The 18,934-nt window shown below is 43.2% G+C and overlaps 2 protein-coding genes across 3 annotated transcripts in view; both read right to left on the reverse strand.

The window, feature by feature from the left end:
* ino80 (INO80 complex ATPase subunit) overlaps window positions 1–2,595 on the reverse strand; it is a 58,284-nt gene extending 55,689 nt beyond the window's left edge. Inside the window, exon 1 of the mRNA XM_033991027.2 lies at window positions 2,417–2,595. The gene's annotated coding sequence lies outside the window, so the exon portion shown is untranslated. The remainder of the gene's footprint in view (window positions 1–2,416) is intronic.
* Window positions 2,596–3,511: 916 nt separating this feature from the next.
* On the reverse strand, window positions 3,512–17,977 carry vps18 (VPS18 core subunit of CORVET and HOPS complexes). Of its 2 annotated transcripts, none has more exons than XM_033990827.2 (9): window positions 17,586–17,977; window positions 15,676–15,817; window positions 13,642–13,733; window positions 12,005–12,255; window positions 9,284–9,637; window positions 6,967–8,229; window positions 5,913–6,122; window positions 5,587–5,823; window positions 3,512–4,598 (listed from the first exon to the last, which is right to left on the reverse strand). In XM_033990827.2, exons 1-9 carry the CDS (start codon window positions 17,668–17,670, stop codon window positions 4,308–4,310), a joined length of 2,925 nt encoding a protein of 974 aa, XP_033846718.1. In that variant the 5' UTR covers window positions 17,671–17,977; the 3' UTR covers window positions 3,512–4,307. The 2 variants fall into 2 exon arrangements, with proteins under 2 accessions (XP_033846718.1, XP_055088027.1); XM_055232052.1 differs by lacking the exon at window positions 17,586–17,977 and adding an exon at window positions 17,170–17,188 and having other exon boundaries at window positions 3,525–4,598.
* Window positions 17,978–18,934: the final 957 nt, after the last annotated feature.

The following is an 18,934-nucleotide window of genomic DNA, read 5'->3' on the forward strand; positions in this document are numbered from 1 at the left end:
ACAAGTAAAGGAACAAGTAAAGAAAAAAGTAAAGGAACAAGTAAAGGAACAAGTAAAGGAACAAGTAAAGAAACAAGTAAAGAAAAAAGTAAAGGAACAAGTAAAGGAACAAGTAAAGAAAAAAGTAAAGGAACAAGTAAAGGAACAAGTAAAGGAACAAGTAAAGAAAAAAGTAAAGGAACAAGTAAAGAAACAAGTAAAGAAACAAGTAAAGAAACAAGTAAAGGAACAAGTAAAGGAACAAGTAAAGGAACAAGTAAAGAAACAAGTAAAGAAACAAGTAAAGGAACAAGTAAAGAAACAAGTAAAGGAACAAGTAAAGGAACAAGTAAAGGAACAAGTAAAGGAACAAGTAAAGGAACAAGTAAAGGAACAAGTAAAGGAACAAGTAAAGAAAAAAGTAAAGGAACAAGTAAAGAAACAAGTAAAGGAACAAGTAAAGGACAAGAACACACTGGACAGAAACAAGAATCTACAGTGAACACGTCTGTAACTAAAGAGGATTTTAGGAGACTCAGTTATTCCTGGTCTAATCATTATTATGTCAGGTTTTTTAAGACTTTTAAATTTTACGCAAAACTGACTCTTGTAGCTAAGAATTGGGCCCTTTAATAATGTCAGTGTTGTGTGTTTTTGTACAGAATAACTATCACATTTATCATAACACAATAATACTGTGACACACAACTGCAGCCCTGAACTCTGAAGTTTGAGGATTAAGAAACAAACATGATGTCATTGACCACGTGCCGTCAAATGTCATTAAAACTAAATCAACAAATGTAATACAGTGGGCAGTAGTAGTACACAAATCAAATATAACCCTGTTTATTTATGGGAAATGTGGCTCTGTCTGAGAAAAACAACGGTCACTTGGAGAGTTTGCTGTGGAGTCTGATGATCACATGGTTTAAAGGTCAGAGTTATTTAACCACACGAGCAGTGAGACGCCCGCTCATTCAGTGTAGTTTTGTCTTTATTTTGACTCATTTTTACATTTTATACACACAGAAGACATCAAATATAATAAGAAATATGAAATGATGTAGTAAAGAAAAAAAGTTTTAATAAAATGTATTTGAGTTTCAAATCCTCAGAGTAGGCAGATTTGTTTGTTGAATAATATTTATCAGAGTTAATTATTTTTTAAAAACCTTATTTCTTTACTAAATAATTCTATATATGAAGTCTTCTGTATCTATATAAAATGAAGAAAGTTGTAAAAATAAAGACAAAACCGGCAGTGTATTTATAACACACGTTGTCAGAAATGGTTTTATGATTGTTTGGTTGATCTCTTTATTAAAACTTAAACTTTTTGATTAGTGGATTAGTTGTTTAGAAAAAGGCCTGTGAATATGAGATTTTAAAAAGTGACCAAGATGAAGCTCGAGAACATCTTCATAAAGTCTAATAGAACATTCTTTTTACACACTTCCTGTTAATAAACCTCTGAGCACATCGCACAATCTGACGTCTGTGGATAGTTTAAAAACTATTAATCCATAATTCATTAGTTGACAATTATTTAAATAATGGATTAGTTGAAATTAATCGATTCACATGTTTCAACCCCATCTTATTTAGATTTTATTTTCCTTCTGGATATCTACCTCATCCTCTGTTCTGTACTGGCCTGTTTGCATTTTGATAAGTTAAACTGCAGTGACCTCAGGGGCCCCTCTGATTAAACTGACAGATAGTAAAACTTCAACCTCACTGAACAAACTGAGCATTTAAAAGCATTAAACCATTAAACTGAGAGCAAAACTGCACTAAACTATTTTAAATGAACAGGATAAGTTTAAACTGTTTGATTTAGAGCAGCAGACAGCAGCAGGAGGCCCATGTCCTCTGGATCAGTGCATTAGCTTTAGCAGTTAGCATTAGCAGTTAGCTTAGCATTAGCCCGTTAGCCGCTAGGAGCTGGAGCTGTGGCTCTGATCAAGGATAAAGGGTCAGTGCGCTGTTTAAGGGGCCACTTCCCCGCTCACATCCCCTTACATTATTTTACAGTAGTATTGAGTTTCTGCGCTGTTTTCTGTCCGTGTTTTGCCTCACTGCCGTTAGCTTCTTCCATCAGAGAACATTTGACTTTGAGCAGGGATGCTAGCTTGGCATTTTTGACACATTTTGACACATTTTGCACATTATTTCTGAGTTTTCACATCGGCCCTGTCTCTTTAAGGCCAGCTCCTCCTGATATTGTCGATACTGAGGTTTATTAGTGGTTTTATTGTGGTTTAAGAGCAGCGGGCCCTTCTCCCGCGCTGCCCGGGGCTCCCACACTCCTCTGCGGGCTCGCGCTGCGTCTGTCCCGGGCTTTTGTCCCGGGCTTTAGTCTCGGGGTTTTGTCTCTTTCTCCCTCCCGCCACGTCCCCTTCGCCATAACCCGCTCCGTTCATGCGCCTCTCACCTCGGCCCCGGCCCCGTGCCTCTCTCCGCTGCTGCTGTCGACTCTCGGGTCTCCGGACTCACAAAATGGCGGTGTGAGGGTTTAGAGTCGGGGAGCTTTGAGTCGGCAGCGGCGGCGGAGAGGCGGCCACTTTCTGCAACAGAGAGAACAGGCAGACACGACGCCATGGCGAGGGGACAGAGAGGAGCAGGACGAGCAGCCGAGCACCGAGCCCCAGAGGAGGATTTATGAAGCTCCACGGACTAAAACCGCCCCGTGAACTCAACACGACCCACTCTACTGCCACATACGCAACTATTTATGTGATTTATGTCAAAACAACGGAAAATAAAACAACAAATCGATTAACGTTTATCTGCGTCTGAGTTCGATTAGCCGAGTCTGCCGAGTTTGAAGATTATCGAGCGACGTCTTACGTAAGCCAAACGGAACTCCTTTTAGGGCAGAGCTTCTGCAAACAGGATCTTTTATTTATAATTCAAGAAAAATAAATATTTTTTTCAAGATTCCTTTGAAAATGTGTATTGTTTCAATTTTCTCACTGCGAAAAAAAAATAATTTGAGAGTTAGAATGACTTCAAATCCTGTTAAACTCTGCTGTTTTAATGTTATTTGTGATTATTTGTGTGATTTTAATGTCCTTCTTATTCTGTAAAGCACTTTGAATTACTTTGTGTATGAATTGTCCTATACAAATTAACTCGCCTTGCTTAAAGTCACTAGAAATATAATTTAAATACTAATTTGCCTTTAATTTACATATTTTATATTTCATATATATAGTACATTATTTTTAATTTCAAGCAATTTTACCAGACAATTAACAATTAAGACAATTAAGGGAGTTATTACTGAAACAAGTTATAAAAATGTTGTTGAAAATATGAAGGATAAATGTTAAGTTTTACAAAATTAAAATTACAAAAAATATATATAATTTATGTCTTTTTAACTCTTATAGTTTGGTTTGTTCTAAAGTCTTAAAACAACCCCTAAAATTAAAATGAGAAATTATTATTACTAACTTCATCTGTTTGAACAGTTTTCATTTCAACATATTATCAGAAAAAAATCACACAAAATTCAAAATATTTTAAATTGAGGAGTATTTAATTTATAAAACAAACAATAAAGACAAGAACAAGCAAATATCAGTGTAACATTTTCAGAGTCAAGTTTCCGCCGCAGTAAATGTCCCCCCGGTAAATACGACCACATAAAACTGTTTTATTAATACATTTATGTTTTAAATATTGACTAAGGTCGAGTTCGACATTAGAACATGGGGTCATTGAGCAAGACACTTCACTGGACTTTGTGTGGGTGCGGGGCGGGTTGTGTGGGTGCGGGGCAGGTTGTGTGGAGGCGGGGCAGGTTGTGTGTGTGTTTATTTGATTTTCGTTAAAGTGTTTCGCTTCAGGCACAAATCAACAGGTTTAGGCTTAGTGCAGATTTCAACACTGCAAAAATGAACATCCACAGGATTAAAATGACCTGAATTCACAATTATACTTTCGATTTATTGGACTAGTTTGGGTTTATAGATGTGTTTAATCTTTTAGCCTCGATTCTTTGTCTTATTTCAAAGATTAAACTCAAACATGAATGAGTCCAAATACAACGAGAGGAAACGACTGAAACATGGAGAAACATCTGAACAGTTTGAAGAACAGGGCGGGTTTAAGGCTTCAGTTTAGTTGATGTAAAAGTGCAATATTTTTGTTAAAGTTTGTTAAAATTAAACAAAAATACACTGAAGAAATCTAAAAGTGGAACCTGACTGAACTAAAAAGAACAATCTGTGAATTCCAGTCATTTTAATCCATAGAAATGTCACATTATGCAGAGCGGTTTAACTGTTAGATCATTATTATAGTTATGATTCACAGATCTATAACCAGCTCGATTTCTCCTCTTCAAACTTGTCTGGATCAATAAAAGGTTTATCTATGGATTTGATCATGAGCTCGCCGCAGTAAACGCATTCAGACGCTATGATGTCATCGATATCAGATTTGATTTGCTCGCGGCTGGTTCCTGCGGTTCCTTTTCCCAAACTGGCCGTGTCCGATTCCTCTTTTTGGCGGTGACGGGATTTGGACGACTGCGTGGCGGCCGAGAATTTCCTCTGCAGCTCCTCCAGACGACCCAGTTTGAACGGAGTCAGGTGAGGGGTCACTTCCTGTTCAACGAAACACAAAGGTCACATGAATTTAACCTTTTCTGAGCTAAAAATAAAAACATAATGTAAGTGTTAAAGCCACAGTGTGTCACTTTTTAGCCTGAAAGACTCAGATAACAGCCTGTTTTTTTCATATTACTGATCAGATATTTGGTGGAGACATTGGAATCAAAACTGAAAAACATGTCGTTACTCTGAGCCGGCTCGCATCTCCACAAACCTGACTCATACTTGGTTCCTTTGGCTATAATCTTCCACATTATGGTTTGTTTATGTTCTCCTCGTTTACCTGCTCGTGTTTGTTCTTGTCGTTTACCTGCTCGTGTTTGTTCTTGTCGTTTACCTGCTCGTGTTTGTTCTCCTCGTTTACCTGCTCGTGTTTGTTCTTTTCGTTTACCTGCTCGTGTTTGTTCTACTCGTTTACCTGCTCGTGTTTGTTCTACTCGTTTACCTGCTCGTGTTTGTTCTTGTCGTTTACCTGCTCGTGTTTGTTCTTGTCATTTACCTGCTCGTGTTTGTTCTACTCGTTTACCTGCTCGTGTTTGTTCTACTCGTTTACCTGCTCGTGTTTGTTCTACTCGTTTACCTGCTCGTGTTTGTTCTTGTCGTTTACCTGCTCGTGTTTGTTCTTGTCGTTTACCTGCTCGTGTTTGTTCTTGTCGTTTACCTGCTCGTGTTTGTTCTTTTCGTTTACCTGCTCGTGTTTGTTCTTTTCGTTTACCTGCTCGTGTTTGTTCTTGTCGTTTATGTTCTTTTCGTTTACCTGCTCGTGTTTGTTCTACTCGTTTACCTGCTCGTGTTTGTTCTCCTCGTTTACCTGCTCGTGTTTGTTCTACTCGTTTACCTGCTCGTGTTTGTTCTCCTCGTTTACCTGCTCGTGTTTGTTCTACTCGTTTACCTGCTCGTGTTTGTTCTACTCGTTTACCTGCTCGTGTTTGTTCTACTCGTTTACCTGCTCGTGTTTGTTCTACTCGTTCTCATCCTTTACCTGGAAGAGGCAGTCGTAGTGGAACATGTGACCACAGAGGAACAGGTAGAACGGTCGGTTGAGCAGAGGAAAGTCACATGACGCGCACTTCTCCTGCGAGTCCACCACTCCGTACTTGTTCCTCATTTCCTGGATGTCTTCGCGGATGCGTTTGGCGCTCTCCGTGGCCTCCTCCATCTCCTGCTTCAGCTCCTCGATGTGCTGGTTATAATCCTCCAGAGAGCTGCAGATCGCCTCCTGGAACAGACACAGAACTTCAACTTCTACAAAAACATGACACCATGAACCAAATCTGATGTTTTCTTCCGATTCAAACCGTCCCAGACCTTGAAGTGGTCGATGGTGACGAAGTCCGGGAAGAACGGCAGGATGTGCTCGATCTTGAGCAGCTCACAGCTGCACAGACAGTTCATGGCCTTCTTCACGTCTCGCTCCTCCTGAACCACGTGTTTGGCGATTTTCAACCACAGCTTCTTCCTCAGCTCCTCGTCGTCCTCAGGCAGATCGGCACAAGACTTAGCCAGGTCCACGTCCACCTGAGACAGAAATGACACGAGATCATACGGACGTGAAGACGGATGGACACACAGACGACTTTAATATACCAGAGAACAAAACTACAAACATGTACTACAGTAAAAGTACCACTACTACTAAAGAACTACTACTACTATTGCTACTGGGACCCTGAGCCCCGTGTCCCCCGAGCCCCGTGTCCCCCGTGTCCCCCGTGTCCCGTGTCCCCCGTGTCCCCCGAGCCCCGTGTCCCCCGAGCCCCGTGTCCCCCGTGTCCCCCGAGCCCCGTGTCCCCCGAGCCCCGTGTCCCCCGAGCCCCGTGTCCCCCGAGCCCCGTGTCCCCTGAGCCCCGTGTCCCCCGTGTCCCCCGAGCCCCGTGTCCCCCGAGCCCCGTGTCCCCTGAGCCCCGTGTCCCCCGAGCCCCCTGTCCTCCGAGCCCCGTGTCCCCCGAGCCCCGTGTCCCCCGAGCCCCCTGTCCTCCGAGCCCCGTGTCCCCCGAGCCCCGTGTCCCCCGAGCCCCGTGTCCTCCGAGCCCCGTGTCCTCCGAGCCCCCTGTCCCCCGAGCCCCCTGTCCCCCGAGCCCCGTGTCCCCCGAGCCCCGTGTCCCCCGAGCCCCGTGTCCAATATCGACATCGGCCAATACCGATACTGAACTCGATATCTCACCCATCCCTCTCTCTCACACAGATCTGACCTGTAAACCCTCCTCTCTCTCACACAGATCTGACCTGTAAACCCTCCTCTCTCTCACACAGATCTGACCTGTAAACCCTCCTCTCTCTCACACAGATCTGACCTGTAAACCCTCCTCTCTCTCACACAGATCTGACCTGTAAACCCTCCTCTCTCTCACACAGATCTGACCTGTAAGGCGAGGTCCACGGCCTCCTCGTACAGCTCCATGATCTTGTAGACGAGCACACAGGCTTTGAGGTATCCGTGCTCGGCGCACAGCCTCAGCGCATACTTGAGGTCGTAGTGGATTTCGGAGGCGTGCGTTCCCGCCTGCTCCAGGTACGCCAGCAGAGACTCCGCCCTGTACTTGGCGTACAGAGACAGGAGGTAGTTATGGATGGCCTCCTCCGTCACCTCCAGCTCAAACACGCAGAACTCCATGTATCTGATGGTCTCGTGGATCTGCTGCGTGCTTCCCATCTGGCTGTAGTTCATCAGAGCCGGAATCAGCCTCTTGGGGTCCAGTCGTTTTCCCATCTGGATCCAGGCGTCCACCACCTTTTTGGGAATGTGCTGCATGAGAACCGGAGAGAATTTGTAGAAGAGTTTTGCGTCGCAGTGTTTGGACAGGACGTCCAGAGCGGCGGCGAAGTCGTCGTGTTGGCAGTAATGTGAAATGACCCTCTCGTAGTCCTGCATCACGACGGAGAAGTAAACCATGTCGTCCACGTTTCCGTGGCTGGCGAGCAGATCGTAAATCGTCCCGCGGTTGTTGAAAAGGCAGTCCTTGTATTTGGGGTTGTTTAAAAACTTCCTAAAGTCGTCTCGTGTTTCTTTGAATACGACCGTGTTACAGTCGCTCTCCAGCTGCCCGACTCGGTTCAGGTAGAGCTCGGCGAGCCAGGTGACGAGCAGCGTCATCTGCGTTCGCTCGTTTTGCTTCAAATTGTTCAACTTCTTCAGCAGAAACTCCTTCAAGGCGTCTTCCTGTTTGGCTTCGATGAATTTTAACGCGATCTCTTCAAAGTAGCTTTGCGTCATGGCGTAGCATTTAGCGCTTTCGAGGTAGCGTTTATTTTGAAACCAGTGCTCCGCCTCTTTGGCGAGCACCATGTCCATGCACTCAGGTCGGTCGCGGCAGAATTCCTTCGCCAAGTCGAACTTCTTCATTCCCATGTACATTTGCCAAACGTCCCGGGACTCCTTCTGGATGTGGTATCTGAACACGGCTCTCTCGGTGTAAATCCAGACCAAGCCGCCCACGGGGTCCTTGATCATCCTCTTGAGGGCGCCAAACTTCTCGGGGAAAACGTCCTCGTACACGACCTGCCCGTTCAGCGTGCACACGGCTTTGATCCGGTCGGGAAGGAGGAGCAGGAAGTGAAACTGAGTCAGGACGATGGAGATGGGTTTGTTAAAGGAGAGGTCGATGTCGGGCGTGTACTCCCACACCTGAAAACGACGAGAAACATGTTAGAACGAAGACGACGACATCGAGGAGGAGAGGAGTACTCTAAGGTCAAAATAAGTCCACTGTGTTCCGTCGGAATCTAATTCAAACATTTTATTGTCAGAGATTGCGTGCGTTAGCATGCTAGTTGTTGTTAGCGATACAACCCTCTGGTGTAAACTCTGCTAAACTCATCCTGGTGAATCACTGGGATGTTCTGAAGAAGGAGGAAACTGAGGAAAAACTAGTTCTGTTTAACACGGTAAAAATCAGGTCTGGAAAATACAGTAAATAATGTGATAATTATTTTATTATTTTACACGTCAAATGTTTGAGCCTCATTCATGTTTTTGTCTTTGTACATTTTATAAACATCAGATATGGAATTATGGAATAAATAAATTATATTTCACATTCAAATCCTCAGCCTCTGCACTTTGGTTTGTTCAAAAATATTTAGTTGAGTTATTTAACTTTTTTTCTTACTCCAAATGTTTCATGTAGAAAGAAATTGGTGATTTTGACCCGAAAGAACGAAAGTGAAACTATTTAAACACGAAAACACATTTAAAGTCCCATGTTCCTCTGTTCTCTGACCTGTTCTAATGTTTGACCTGGAGTTGTGTTTTGTTTCATTCTCACATGTTTAACACACAAACCTGCAGATTTAGGCTGAAAACACTCTGTCCCACCTTGTGATGTCATCATGTGGTGATACAGGAAGTGCTCCACTGTGTTTTTAAACTCCACACACCTTCATTTATAGAATCATTTGGATCATTTCAGTCCTGGAGTTGTCTCTTATCTCGACTGAACTAAAGGTAAAAGGAGGAGTTAACATGAAAACTACCACTTGATGACATCACAAGGTGGAACAGAGCGTTTTGATCTTTGTAGATGTTACAGACGAATAATAAAGTGACTCAAACGTGTGAATTAAAGCTGCAGGAGTCAGTTTGTGTGATACAGGAGCTTTAAAGTGGGACTGTGTCGTACCGCCCCTTTAATGACGCGTCACTCGGGGTCAGGGGTCATAAACGGCGTTATAAACCTGACCTGGACGTCGCTCAGCAGTGAGTCTGGCCGGACGCTGTCGAGCTGACCGTACAGCACGCCGTTCCCCATCATCCAGGCGAAGGCTTTGGGCGTGGACCTCAGTTTGGACGTGTAGAAGGTGATCTCGCTGTGGCCCATGTTCACCGGGAACTCCTGGAAACTGGGGAGCAGGTCCTGGTTCTGGGAGAAGATGGAGCTGAATCCCTGCTGCTCCGAACCCTCGGCCACTTTCCCCACGAACTGGAACAGGCGCTTCCTGGTGGTGGCGATGATGAAGAACTTGTTCTCCCAGCCGCGCTCGATCTCGATGCAGCAGACGGGAGCCGCGCGGCCGTCCTCCTCCAGAGAGTGAACCTGAACATCACAAACGAGCGGAACACGACGGTTTATGTTTGTGTTTGGTGGATCGTCCCCGAGATAAACGTTTGTCAGAGTTTTACATCAGTTCAGTGTCAGTTTGAGAAGAAAAATACAAAACAACAGGAAGTAGATCTGATGTAAAACAGAATCTGTCTCTGTCAACGCAGAAAACACCGCTCAAAATCCAAATGTTACACACAAAGAAAACATTTCTACACATCAGATAAACATAAATAAACACTTAAATAAACACACTTAAAGTTAAATCAGACTCAACGACTGGGATTCAGACACGTTTTGACTCTTGTTTACATTATGTTTGCTTTGTAACACTTATAGATTTAGCTCAGACACATCTGCTGCTCGTGTCCAACCAGGAAGTAAATATGATCAACGTAACCACATATTTTTTTAATTTATAAAAAAAAAAAAAAAAAGGCACGATTTGCAGTAAAATTGTAAATATAATGATGTTAACTATGTTTTTTGTGAAATTCATAGTCTAACCCAGTGGTCCCCAACCTTTTTTGGGCCACGGACCAGAACAATGTAGGTTTTATTTTCACGGACCTTCTACACGTGGCAGATAAATGTGGCACAAATAAGTTAAGTGCATAAAAAATACAACACCAAACCGCTGCATCAGTGTGAGCTCTGCACTTGTTGCTTCTTTCCTTCTCTAAATCTTATCTTTTAATCCCAGGTGCTTATTCTCCATGTGCCAAAGCAGTTTTGAAGGTTTCATTGCCTCGTTTGCTTTTCCCACATATTAGACAGAGCGGAGTCTGTGAGACTCACCTGTGGAGACAAACTCATATTTTAAATAGGCATTGTCTGTTAAATTTATCTTTCTTTTTCTTGGAGGTCGTAGTCTCCTCTTTTGGCTCCTCAGTTTGTCCTTTTCCCCTTTGTTAAAATCTCTCCAAAGACTTTTGTTTTGGCTCATTTTCACTAGTTTGTGGCTCTTTTGTGCGTCGTGTCTGATGTGTTTGACGTGATACGTCATCGCGGAGACAAGAGCAGATTTATCACAGATAGAATAAACTTGTCACAACATCAAATAGATTTCTGTGGCGATTTCCTATCAGGATTTTCATTATACATCTACTGTTAAACCTTTGCTGCTTCGGTCCCTTGGCCGTGGTCGGGAGACACAGGGGAGATCCGTCTTCTCCAGGGCCGAAGCGTCGTTCTTCCTCCGGGTTTAACTCCCTGTTCTTAACCTCACAGTTGTTTGGAGTGTGAGCTCAAAGACCCCAGACCTCCAGAGTCTGTGTCTTTATTATCTGAACTGCACTGAAATAACACATCACTTCTGCTCTGACTCACACACAAGTGCATCTGTAGACTCTCACACTCACACACACTCACACTCACACACACTCACACACACTCTCACACTCACACACACTCTCACTCTCTCACACACTCTCACTCTCTCACACACTCACACACACTCACTCTCTCACACACTCACTCACACACTCTCTCTCACACACTCACACACTCACTCTCTCACACACACTCTCTCTCACACACTCACTCACACACTCTCTCTCACACACTCACACACTCACTCTCTCACACACTCACTCTCTCACACACTCACTCTCTCACACTCTCTCCACGGGTTGAACTACACCATGCGCCACACACACGTGCACGTCACCTCTCACTCACACTCACACAGAACTAAAGCACATAGGAGCTAAACACACACACCTCACAACACCACGGAGGAGCTTATTAGTGCGTCATGAGGGACGGGAGAAAGTTACGTCGGAGAAGATGCGGTCGCTGATAAACTATTTACTGTTTTTGTGCGGCCCGGTACCGGTCCCCGGCCCGGTGGTTGGGGACCACTGGTCTAACCCATGATCTGCACTTTAATGTGTAATGAACAGTGTTTATTAACAATGATCAGGCTCAGTAACTATTTAAAGATCAAAACACTCTGTTCCACCTTGTGATGTCATCAAGTGGTAGTTTTCACGTTAACTCCTCCTTTTACCTTTAGTTCAGTCGAGACAAGAGACAACTCCAGGACTGAAATGATCCAGATGATTCTATAAATGAAGGTGTGTGGAGTTTAAAAACACAGTGGAGCACTTCCTGTATCACCACATGATGACATCACAAGGTGGAACAGAGTGTTTTAGGCCTAAATCTGCAGGTTTGTGTGTTAAACATGTGAGAATGAAACAAAACACAACTCCAGGTCTGTGTGTGACGAGGAAACATCAGAACAGACAGTAGAGTCATATGTGCGTTTTACTGAGCCTGGGACCTTCTTGTTGCGCGTCGTGCTTAACCTCTGAGCCACATAAACACATAAACACTTGTGTGCGTTGTTTGTCGGACCTGTCTGAAGTACTGGTCTGGGTTGTTGTTGAACAAACTGCCTTCGCTCGCCGTGATCTCGGCCTCAAAGATGAGGCCCTGGCTGGTCCCGATCAGGATGGGCCCCGTGCTGCTGTCGCCGCCCAGGACTTTGTTCCATCCCACGCTCTCAATGAGATGCCCCCTCCAGCGGGACAGGGGGCGCACTTTCTGAGTGTTTCTGTTCAGATACAGACACTCGCTGGAGCTCAGGCTGATCAGCAGATGGGACCCTGAAGGAAATAAACCACAATAAGTCTTTAAAAAGGTACAGGCGGGAGCACGCACCACTAATAATAACAATAATAATGATGATGATAATAATAATAATATAATAATAATAATAACAATAATGATGATGATGATAATAATAATAATAATAATAATAATAACAATAATGATGATGATGATGATGATGATAATAATAATAATAATAATAATAATAACAATAATAATGATGATGATAATAATAATAATAATAATAATAATAATAATAATATAATAATAATAATAATAATAACAATAATAATAATGATGATAATAATAATAATAATATAATAATAATAATAATAATAATAACAATAATAATGATGATAATAATAATAATAATAATAATAATATAATAATAATAATAATAATAATAATAATAATAACAATAATGATGATAATAATAATAATAACAATAATAATAAAATAATAATAATAATACTCAGACTTATCAGGGCTTTTCTTTCACTTTACAAACAGCTGTGATTCAGACACAGAGTGATCTTTTTTAATTATAAGCAGATAAATTATTATAGATTTGTGACAAAAGTCGAGTCAAAGCTTTGTCTAAAGTGACATTGCACTGGGGGTATTCTACACATATGTCTATGGTGGAATGTTCAGCAGTTGCCACGGTGACAAAGTGCCCACAGGAGCAAACACTGACACTTTAGGATCGTCTGAAAACTCAAACTGGAGAGGAAAGCTCGAGCGCAACGTCTCAGCAACAAAAACATCTGTGAACGACGAAATGCACGACAGAGTTTAACGCCACACTGCGGAACATTCCACATATGATACAGTGACAGACACCTGAATGGGAAAAGTTACAGAGTGAAACTTCAACAAATGTAGATGTATATTTTTTTTGATAAATAAACGACACTAAAACGACTTTTTGTCTCACGTCGTGTCAGGTCTGTGTTGGGGACTCACCGATCCTGCGTTTTTTATTTCGATACGACAGCTTTAAATATCTGCACTGATATCGGTCGATGTTGGATATCGGCAGAGACTGAAAACATAATTTATTTAAACAGAAATAAAGACTAAACTGATCCAGATGTTTATGGAGCTGTTATTTATTGCTCAAGTAACGACAGCGCGACTGTAGAGATAAAAGTTCTTCACGGTCAAACTACGGCCCACCGCGATATCGACTGAACCGATATTTGGAGGTTGATATCGATACCAGTATTGGATCAGTGAGTCCCGAGTCTGTGCTTCACGTTCACTTATCCGTCTCAACCCTTCAGTCTTTTCTTCGCCGCTCGTCCGACTCTGGTGATGTTTTAATCCGCACGTCCGACCCCTCGGTCCTGTGACCTGACCTTTGAACTTTGACCTTTTACCTGTGGGGTCGAGGAAAAGCCTGTGCACTCTGCTGTCGTCTTTCCTCCCGAGCTCGATCTGATTGGGCTGATCAGGTTTGGCCAAGTCGATTCTGGGAAACAAAACGGTAAAAGTGTTTGTTTGTTTGTTTGTTTGTTTGTTTGTTTGTTTGTTTGTTTGTTCTCTCTGTGCGGTCGTCCATCAGAGTGATCAGTGTGATTAGAGCTGATCACACAGATGACCACGGGAAAGGTGAGCACGTTCTGATGACATCACAATAATCACTGTTCAGATCACAGCACATTTAAAGAGCAGATTAACTGGAGACAGACTCATATATTGATCGATATTTGAACTTAAATCTCCAGCTCAGACCGATATTTTGTTGGCCACATAAAGTTATTTGGACACTTTAATGTGACGCTCTGATCCTGTAGAGAAACAGGCTGTGGATCAGTTTGTTTTTATTTCAAATCATGGAAAAAAAACATGGAAAAATAATAAAAATCAACCTAAAAATACTGACGGCTCTTATCTAAACAATCGGTGCACCACAGCAATTATCTTTGTTATGACAATTCTATAAAGAGTGTCACAAACGATTATTGTCGACTCTTTTCATCACGATAAATGATATTATTTTTATCGTCCCGTCTCTTCTTGGACGTCTCTGCTCCATCAGCTCCTCAGGTTTGAGGTTCTGACTCTAAACACAGTGAACATCTGCAGGTTTGTAACGTTTATAAATCTGAGAAAACCACAACGTGACACGAGCGCAGTGTTTAGACCTGAGCTGTGTTCACCAGGACTAAACCAGGACTAAACCAGGACTGAACCAGGACTAAACCAGGACTAAACCAGTCCTGGTTTAGTCCTGGTTTAGTCCTGGTTCAGTCCTGGTTCAGTCCTGGTTTAGTCCTGGTTCAGTCAATTCAATTCAATTCAATTCATTTATTTTTGTAACGCCCAAAATCACAACAACAGTTGTCTCGAAGGGCGTTCATGTCCTGGTTTAGTCCTGGTCCTGTACCTGAGCAGTGTGTCTCGGCCCAGGCTCATGCAGAGCTGGTTTAGACCTGGTTTAGTCCTGGTTTAGTCCTGGTCCTGTCCTGGTCCTGTCCTGGTTTAGTCCTGGTTCAGTCCTGGTTTAGTCCCGGTTTAGTCCTGGTTTAGTCCTGGTTTAGCCCTGGTTTAGTCCCGGTTTAGTCCTGGTTTAGTCCTGGTCCTGTACCTGAGCAGTGTGTCTCGGCCCAGGCTCATGCAGAGCTGGTTTAGTCCTGGTTTGGTCCTGGTTTAGTCCTGGTTTAGTCCTGGTCCTGTACCTGAGCAGTGTGTCTCGGCCCAGGCTCATGCAGAGCTGGTTTAGTCCTGGTTTAGACCTGGTTTGGTCCTGGTTCAGTCCTGGTTTAGTCCTGGTTTAGTCCTGGTCCAGTCCTGGTTCAGTCCTGGTTTAGCCCTGGTCCTGTCCTGGTCCTGTCCTGGTCCTGTCCTGGTTTAGCCCTGGTTTAGTCCGGGTTTAGTCCTGGTTTAGTCCTGGTTTAGTCCTGGTTTAGTCCTGGTTTAGTCCTGGTTTAGTCCTGGTCCTGTACCTGAGCAGTGTGTCTCGGCCCAGGCTCATGCAGAGCTGGTTTAGTCCTGGTTTAGACCTGGTTTAGTCCTGGTTTAGTCCTGGTTCAGTCCTGGTTTAGCCCTGGTCCAGTCCTGGTTCAGTCCTGGTTTAGCCCTGGTCCTGTCCTGGTCCTGTCCTGGTTTGGTCCTGGTTCAGTCCTGGTTTAGTCCTGGTTTAGTCCTGGTCCAGTCCTGGTTCAGTCCTGGTTTAGCCCTGGTTTAGCCCTGGTCCTGTCCTGGTCCTGTCCTGGTCCTGTCCTGGTCCTGTCCTGGTCCTGTCCTGGTCCTGTCCTGGTCCTGTCCTGGTTTAGCCCTGGTTTAGTCCGGGTTTAGTCCTGGTTTAGTCCTGGTTTAGTCCTGGTTTAGTCCTGGTTTAGTCCTGGTCCTGTCCTGGTTTAGTCCTGGTTTAGTCCTGGTTTAGTCCTGGTTTAGTCCTGGTCCTGTACCTGAGCAGTGTGTCTCGGCCCAGGCTCATGCAGAGCTGGTTGCTGCAGACCATGAGGTGGTTGATTTGTTCTGGGGGAGTGAAGTCGATTCTCTGTTTGTTGAAAATGGGTTTTTCTTCCTCCAGTCTCACGTTCACAAAACCTGCTCCACAAACAAATAATAAAAAGAGAATGAGAAACAAAGTAAAACACATTCATCTGTAGAACTGTCAGCTCCAGCCGTTATTTTATCACAAAGATTTGAGCTGAAGGTTGAACTATGACCTCAAACTGTTAAGACACAATATTGTGTTTAAAACACAGTTCTCCTGATGAACACATTTATTTTAACAGAAAATACAACTGACTTAAAATGTCCAGGCCTAAGAAAAGTGTCTTTGGCCTCATTAAACTAAATATCATTCTGATTTTGAATATATTTATTTCATGTTACAGAATGTGCTGTTTAAATTTTGAATCTGTCTTGAAAACTTGAAAAATATTAAGTGCCTGTTTCTCTGTTTAAATAAAATATTGTGCCAAATTACAACAATCATCTCATCACCGTTAAAAAGTGAAAAATGAATCAAATATAGATCCACAAAGTCAAACCATTTCAGTTTATTTTACACATAAAACACAAACTTCACACATGTGTCCTGTGGCTCAGGTCTGTGGCTCCTGTGGCTCCTGTGGCTCCTGTGGCTCAGGTCTGTGGCTCCTGTGGCTCAGGTCTGTGGCTCCTGTGGCTCAGAGATGCAGCTCTGTGTGAACAAGAGTCTCCATGGACCAGCACCAAAGAACATCTCCCACCTGAGCCACATGAGCCACATGAGCCACATGAGCCACATGAGCCACCTCACATGAGGAGGACTTCAGGGCCTCCTGGTTCAGTCCTGGTTCAGTCCTGGTTCAGTCCTGGTTTAGTCCTGGTTTAGTCCTGGTTTAGTCCTGGTTTAGTCCTGGTTTAGTCCTGGTTCAGTCCTGGTTCAGTCCTGGTTCAGTCCTGGTTCAGTCCTGGTTTAGTCCTGGTTTAGTCCTGGTTTAGTCCTGGTTTAGTCCTGGTTCAGTCCTGGTTTAGTCCTGGTTCAGTCCTGGTTCAGTCCTGGTTTAGTCCTGGTTTAGTCCTGGTTCAGTCCTGGTTTAGTCCTGGTTCAGTCCTGGTTCAGTCCTGGTTCAGTCCTGGTTCAGTCCTGGTTCAGTCCTGGTTTAGTCCTGGTTCAGTCCTGGTTTAGTCCTGGTTTAGTCCTGGTCTTCTGGTCCCAGAGTTCATTTTCTGGGACAGTCTTTCTGAAGATGTGAGACATTTAATTGTGTTTTGTTTTGTGTGATTTTAATGTCCTTCTTATTCTGTAAAACATTTTAATTCATTTACCTGTGTGTGTGATCAGGGCTGTGTGTGTCTCACCTGTGTGTGTCTCACCTGTGTGTCTTACCTGTGTGTGTGATCAGGGCTGTGTGTGTCTCACCTGTGTGTCTTACCTGTGTGTGTGATCAGGGCTGTGTGTGTCTTACCTGTGTGTGTGATCATGGCTGTGTGTGTCTTACCTGTGTGTGTGATCAGGGCTGTGTGTGTCTCACCTGTGTGTGTCTTACCTGTGTGTGTGATCATGGCTGTGTGTGTGATCAGGGCTGTGTGTGTCTTACCTGTGTGTGTGATCAGGGCTGTGTGTGTGTCTTACCTGTGTGTGTGATCATGGCTGTGTGTGTCTCACCTGTGTGTGTGATCATGGCTGTGTGTGATCAGGGCTGTGTGTGTGTCTTACCTGTGTGTGTGATCATGGCTGTGTGTGATCAGGGCTGTGTGTGTGTCTTACCTGTGTGTGTGATCATGGCTGTGTGTGTCTCACCTGTGTGTGTCTTACCTGTGTGTGTGATCAGGGCTGTGTGTGTCTTACCTGTGTGTGTGATCAGGGCTGTGTGTGTCTTACCTGTGTGTGTGATCATGGCTGTGTGAGGCTGCACATTTTGTCTTGTTTGTTGTGAATCCTCGTACTCGTCCAAAATCGAAGCCATTTTTCAAAAAAAACAACCAAAAACTGTTTAAATCACGAGCTCAGTCCGGAGTCAGAGGCAAAAAGGACGAGCCGCGTTAGCATCAAAACACCGAGCTAAAGCTAACAGTGTTAGCCTCACAGTGTTAGCCTCACAGTGCTAGCCAAACAGAGTCCATAAAACATGTTCAGAGGTTTAGATAAAAAACACAGACCTGATAAAATCACGTTACGAAACATTTAAGTCATTTTCAGTATTTTTGGTGTTTTATCGCAGAAAGACTCCGTGAGCAGAGCAGCTGACAGGAGGAGCACGTGACACGAGGAGCACGTGATACAGGGGTCACGTGACTGCAGTGTCATGGCGGAGCAGTGGCGCGGGTTCACCTCCAGAGGGCGCCACAGACTCAGGTGAAAGTTTAGGCTTTACAAAGATGAAAATAACCAAAACTCACAGTAAAACTGTTTTTAAATATTAATATTTTTCAGGCTGAGAGAACTGGACTGAAATAAATACAAAATAAAAAAGGAATAAACACATTTATTTTGTTACTTTTGACGGTTTTGCAAAAATAAATAATTTATTTAAGGGAATTTAATCGATTAAAATGTTCTAGATTTTTAAAACTTTTAACTGGATTAAAGTAAAAAGTAGTTTCCAGCTCTCATGTGTAACAGAGTGTATTATGTTTCTTTTGATTTTATATGTAAATTTTGTCATTTTGATGTTTTATTTTGAAAAACCGGATGTGCGCATTGCTCCCTTGTGTTTTATTTTGGTAGCTTCCTCTCAGTGTCGGGGCAGAGGGTCAGTTCTGTTGCTGTTGAAAATAATATATTTTATGAAAATAATTTACCGTTAGCAACAATACAAGAGCACATGTTAATTAGACAATATTTTCACATGCAATTCATGTATTTTGGAAGGATAATTCTAAATTTTGTAACTTGAATTCTGATTGTAAAATTTTGCCGCTTGTTTTGTAACATCCTTATACCGCGAAAATGAGGCGCCACCTCGTGGTGTTTTCTCATTGTTACAGGAGCCAATGTGAGGACATATTAACCTGTCTATTGTGTCTGTCACAGGTAGGGTTGATTTTATTTTTTTTAATGTATGTAAAATAGTAACTGGTGCATTTGTTTCTAACGATATGTCTTCCACTAGCACCCATTTAATTCAAAATAATTTAGTTGTCAATGTGAGGACATATTAACGTGTGTCTATATGTCTGTCACAGAGAGAATAAAGCAGAGGCTCATCCTATGGCGTCTTATTTGTGTAC

The sequence above is a fragment of the Periophthalmus magnuspinnatus genome, chromosome 24, assembly GCF_009829125.3.
Source record: "Periophthalmus magnuspinnatus isolate fPerMag1 chromosome 24, fPerMag1.2.pri, whole genome shotgun sequence".
Classification (NCBI taxonomy): Eukaryota; Metazoa; Chordata; class Actinopteri; order Gobiiformes; family Gobiidae; genus Periophthalmus; species Periophthalmus magnuspinnatus.

Bases quoted from the DNA above. Each gene is read 5' to 3' on its own strand.
- vps18 (XM_033990827.2), bottom strand. From the start codon at position 17,670: ATGGCTTCGATTTTGGACGAGTACGAGGATTCACAACAAACAAGACAA. The intron at 13,734-15,675 runs GTACAGGACCAG...TTTGTTTCCCAG, and splicing joins GGCCGAGACACACTGCTCAG to AATCGACTTGGCCAAACCTG. The intron at 4,599-5,586 runs GTAAAGGATGAG...TTCGTTGAACAG, and splicing joins ACTACGACTGCCTCTTCCAG to GAAGTGACCCCTCACCTGAC.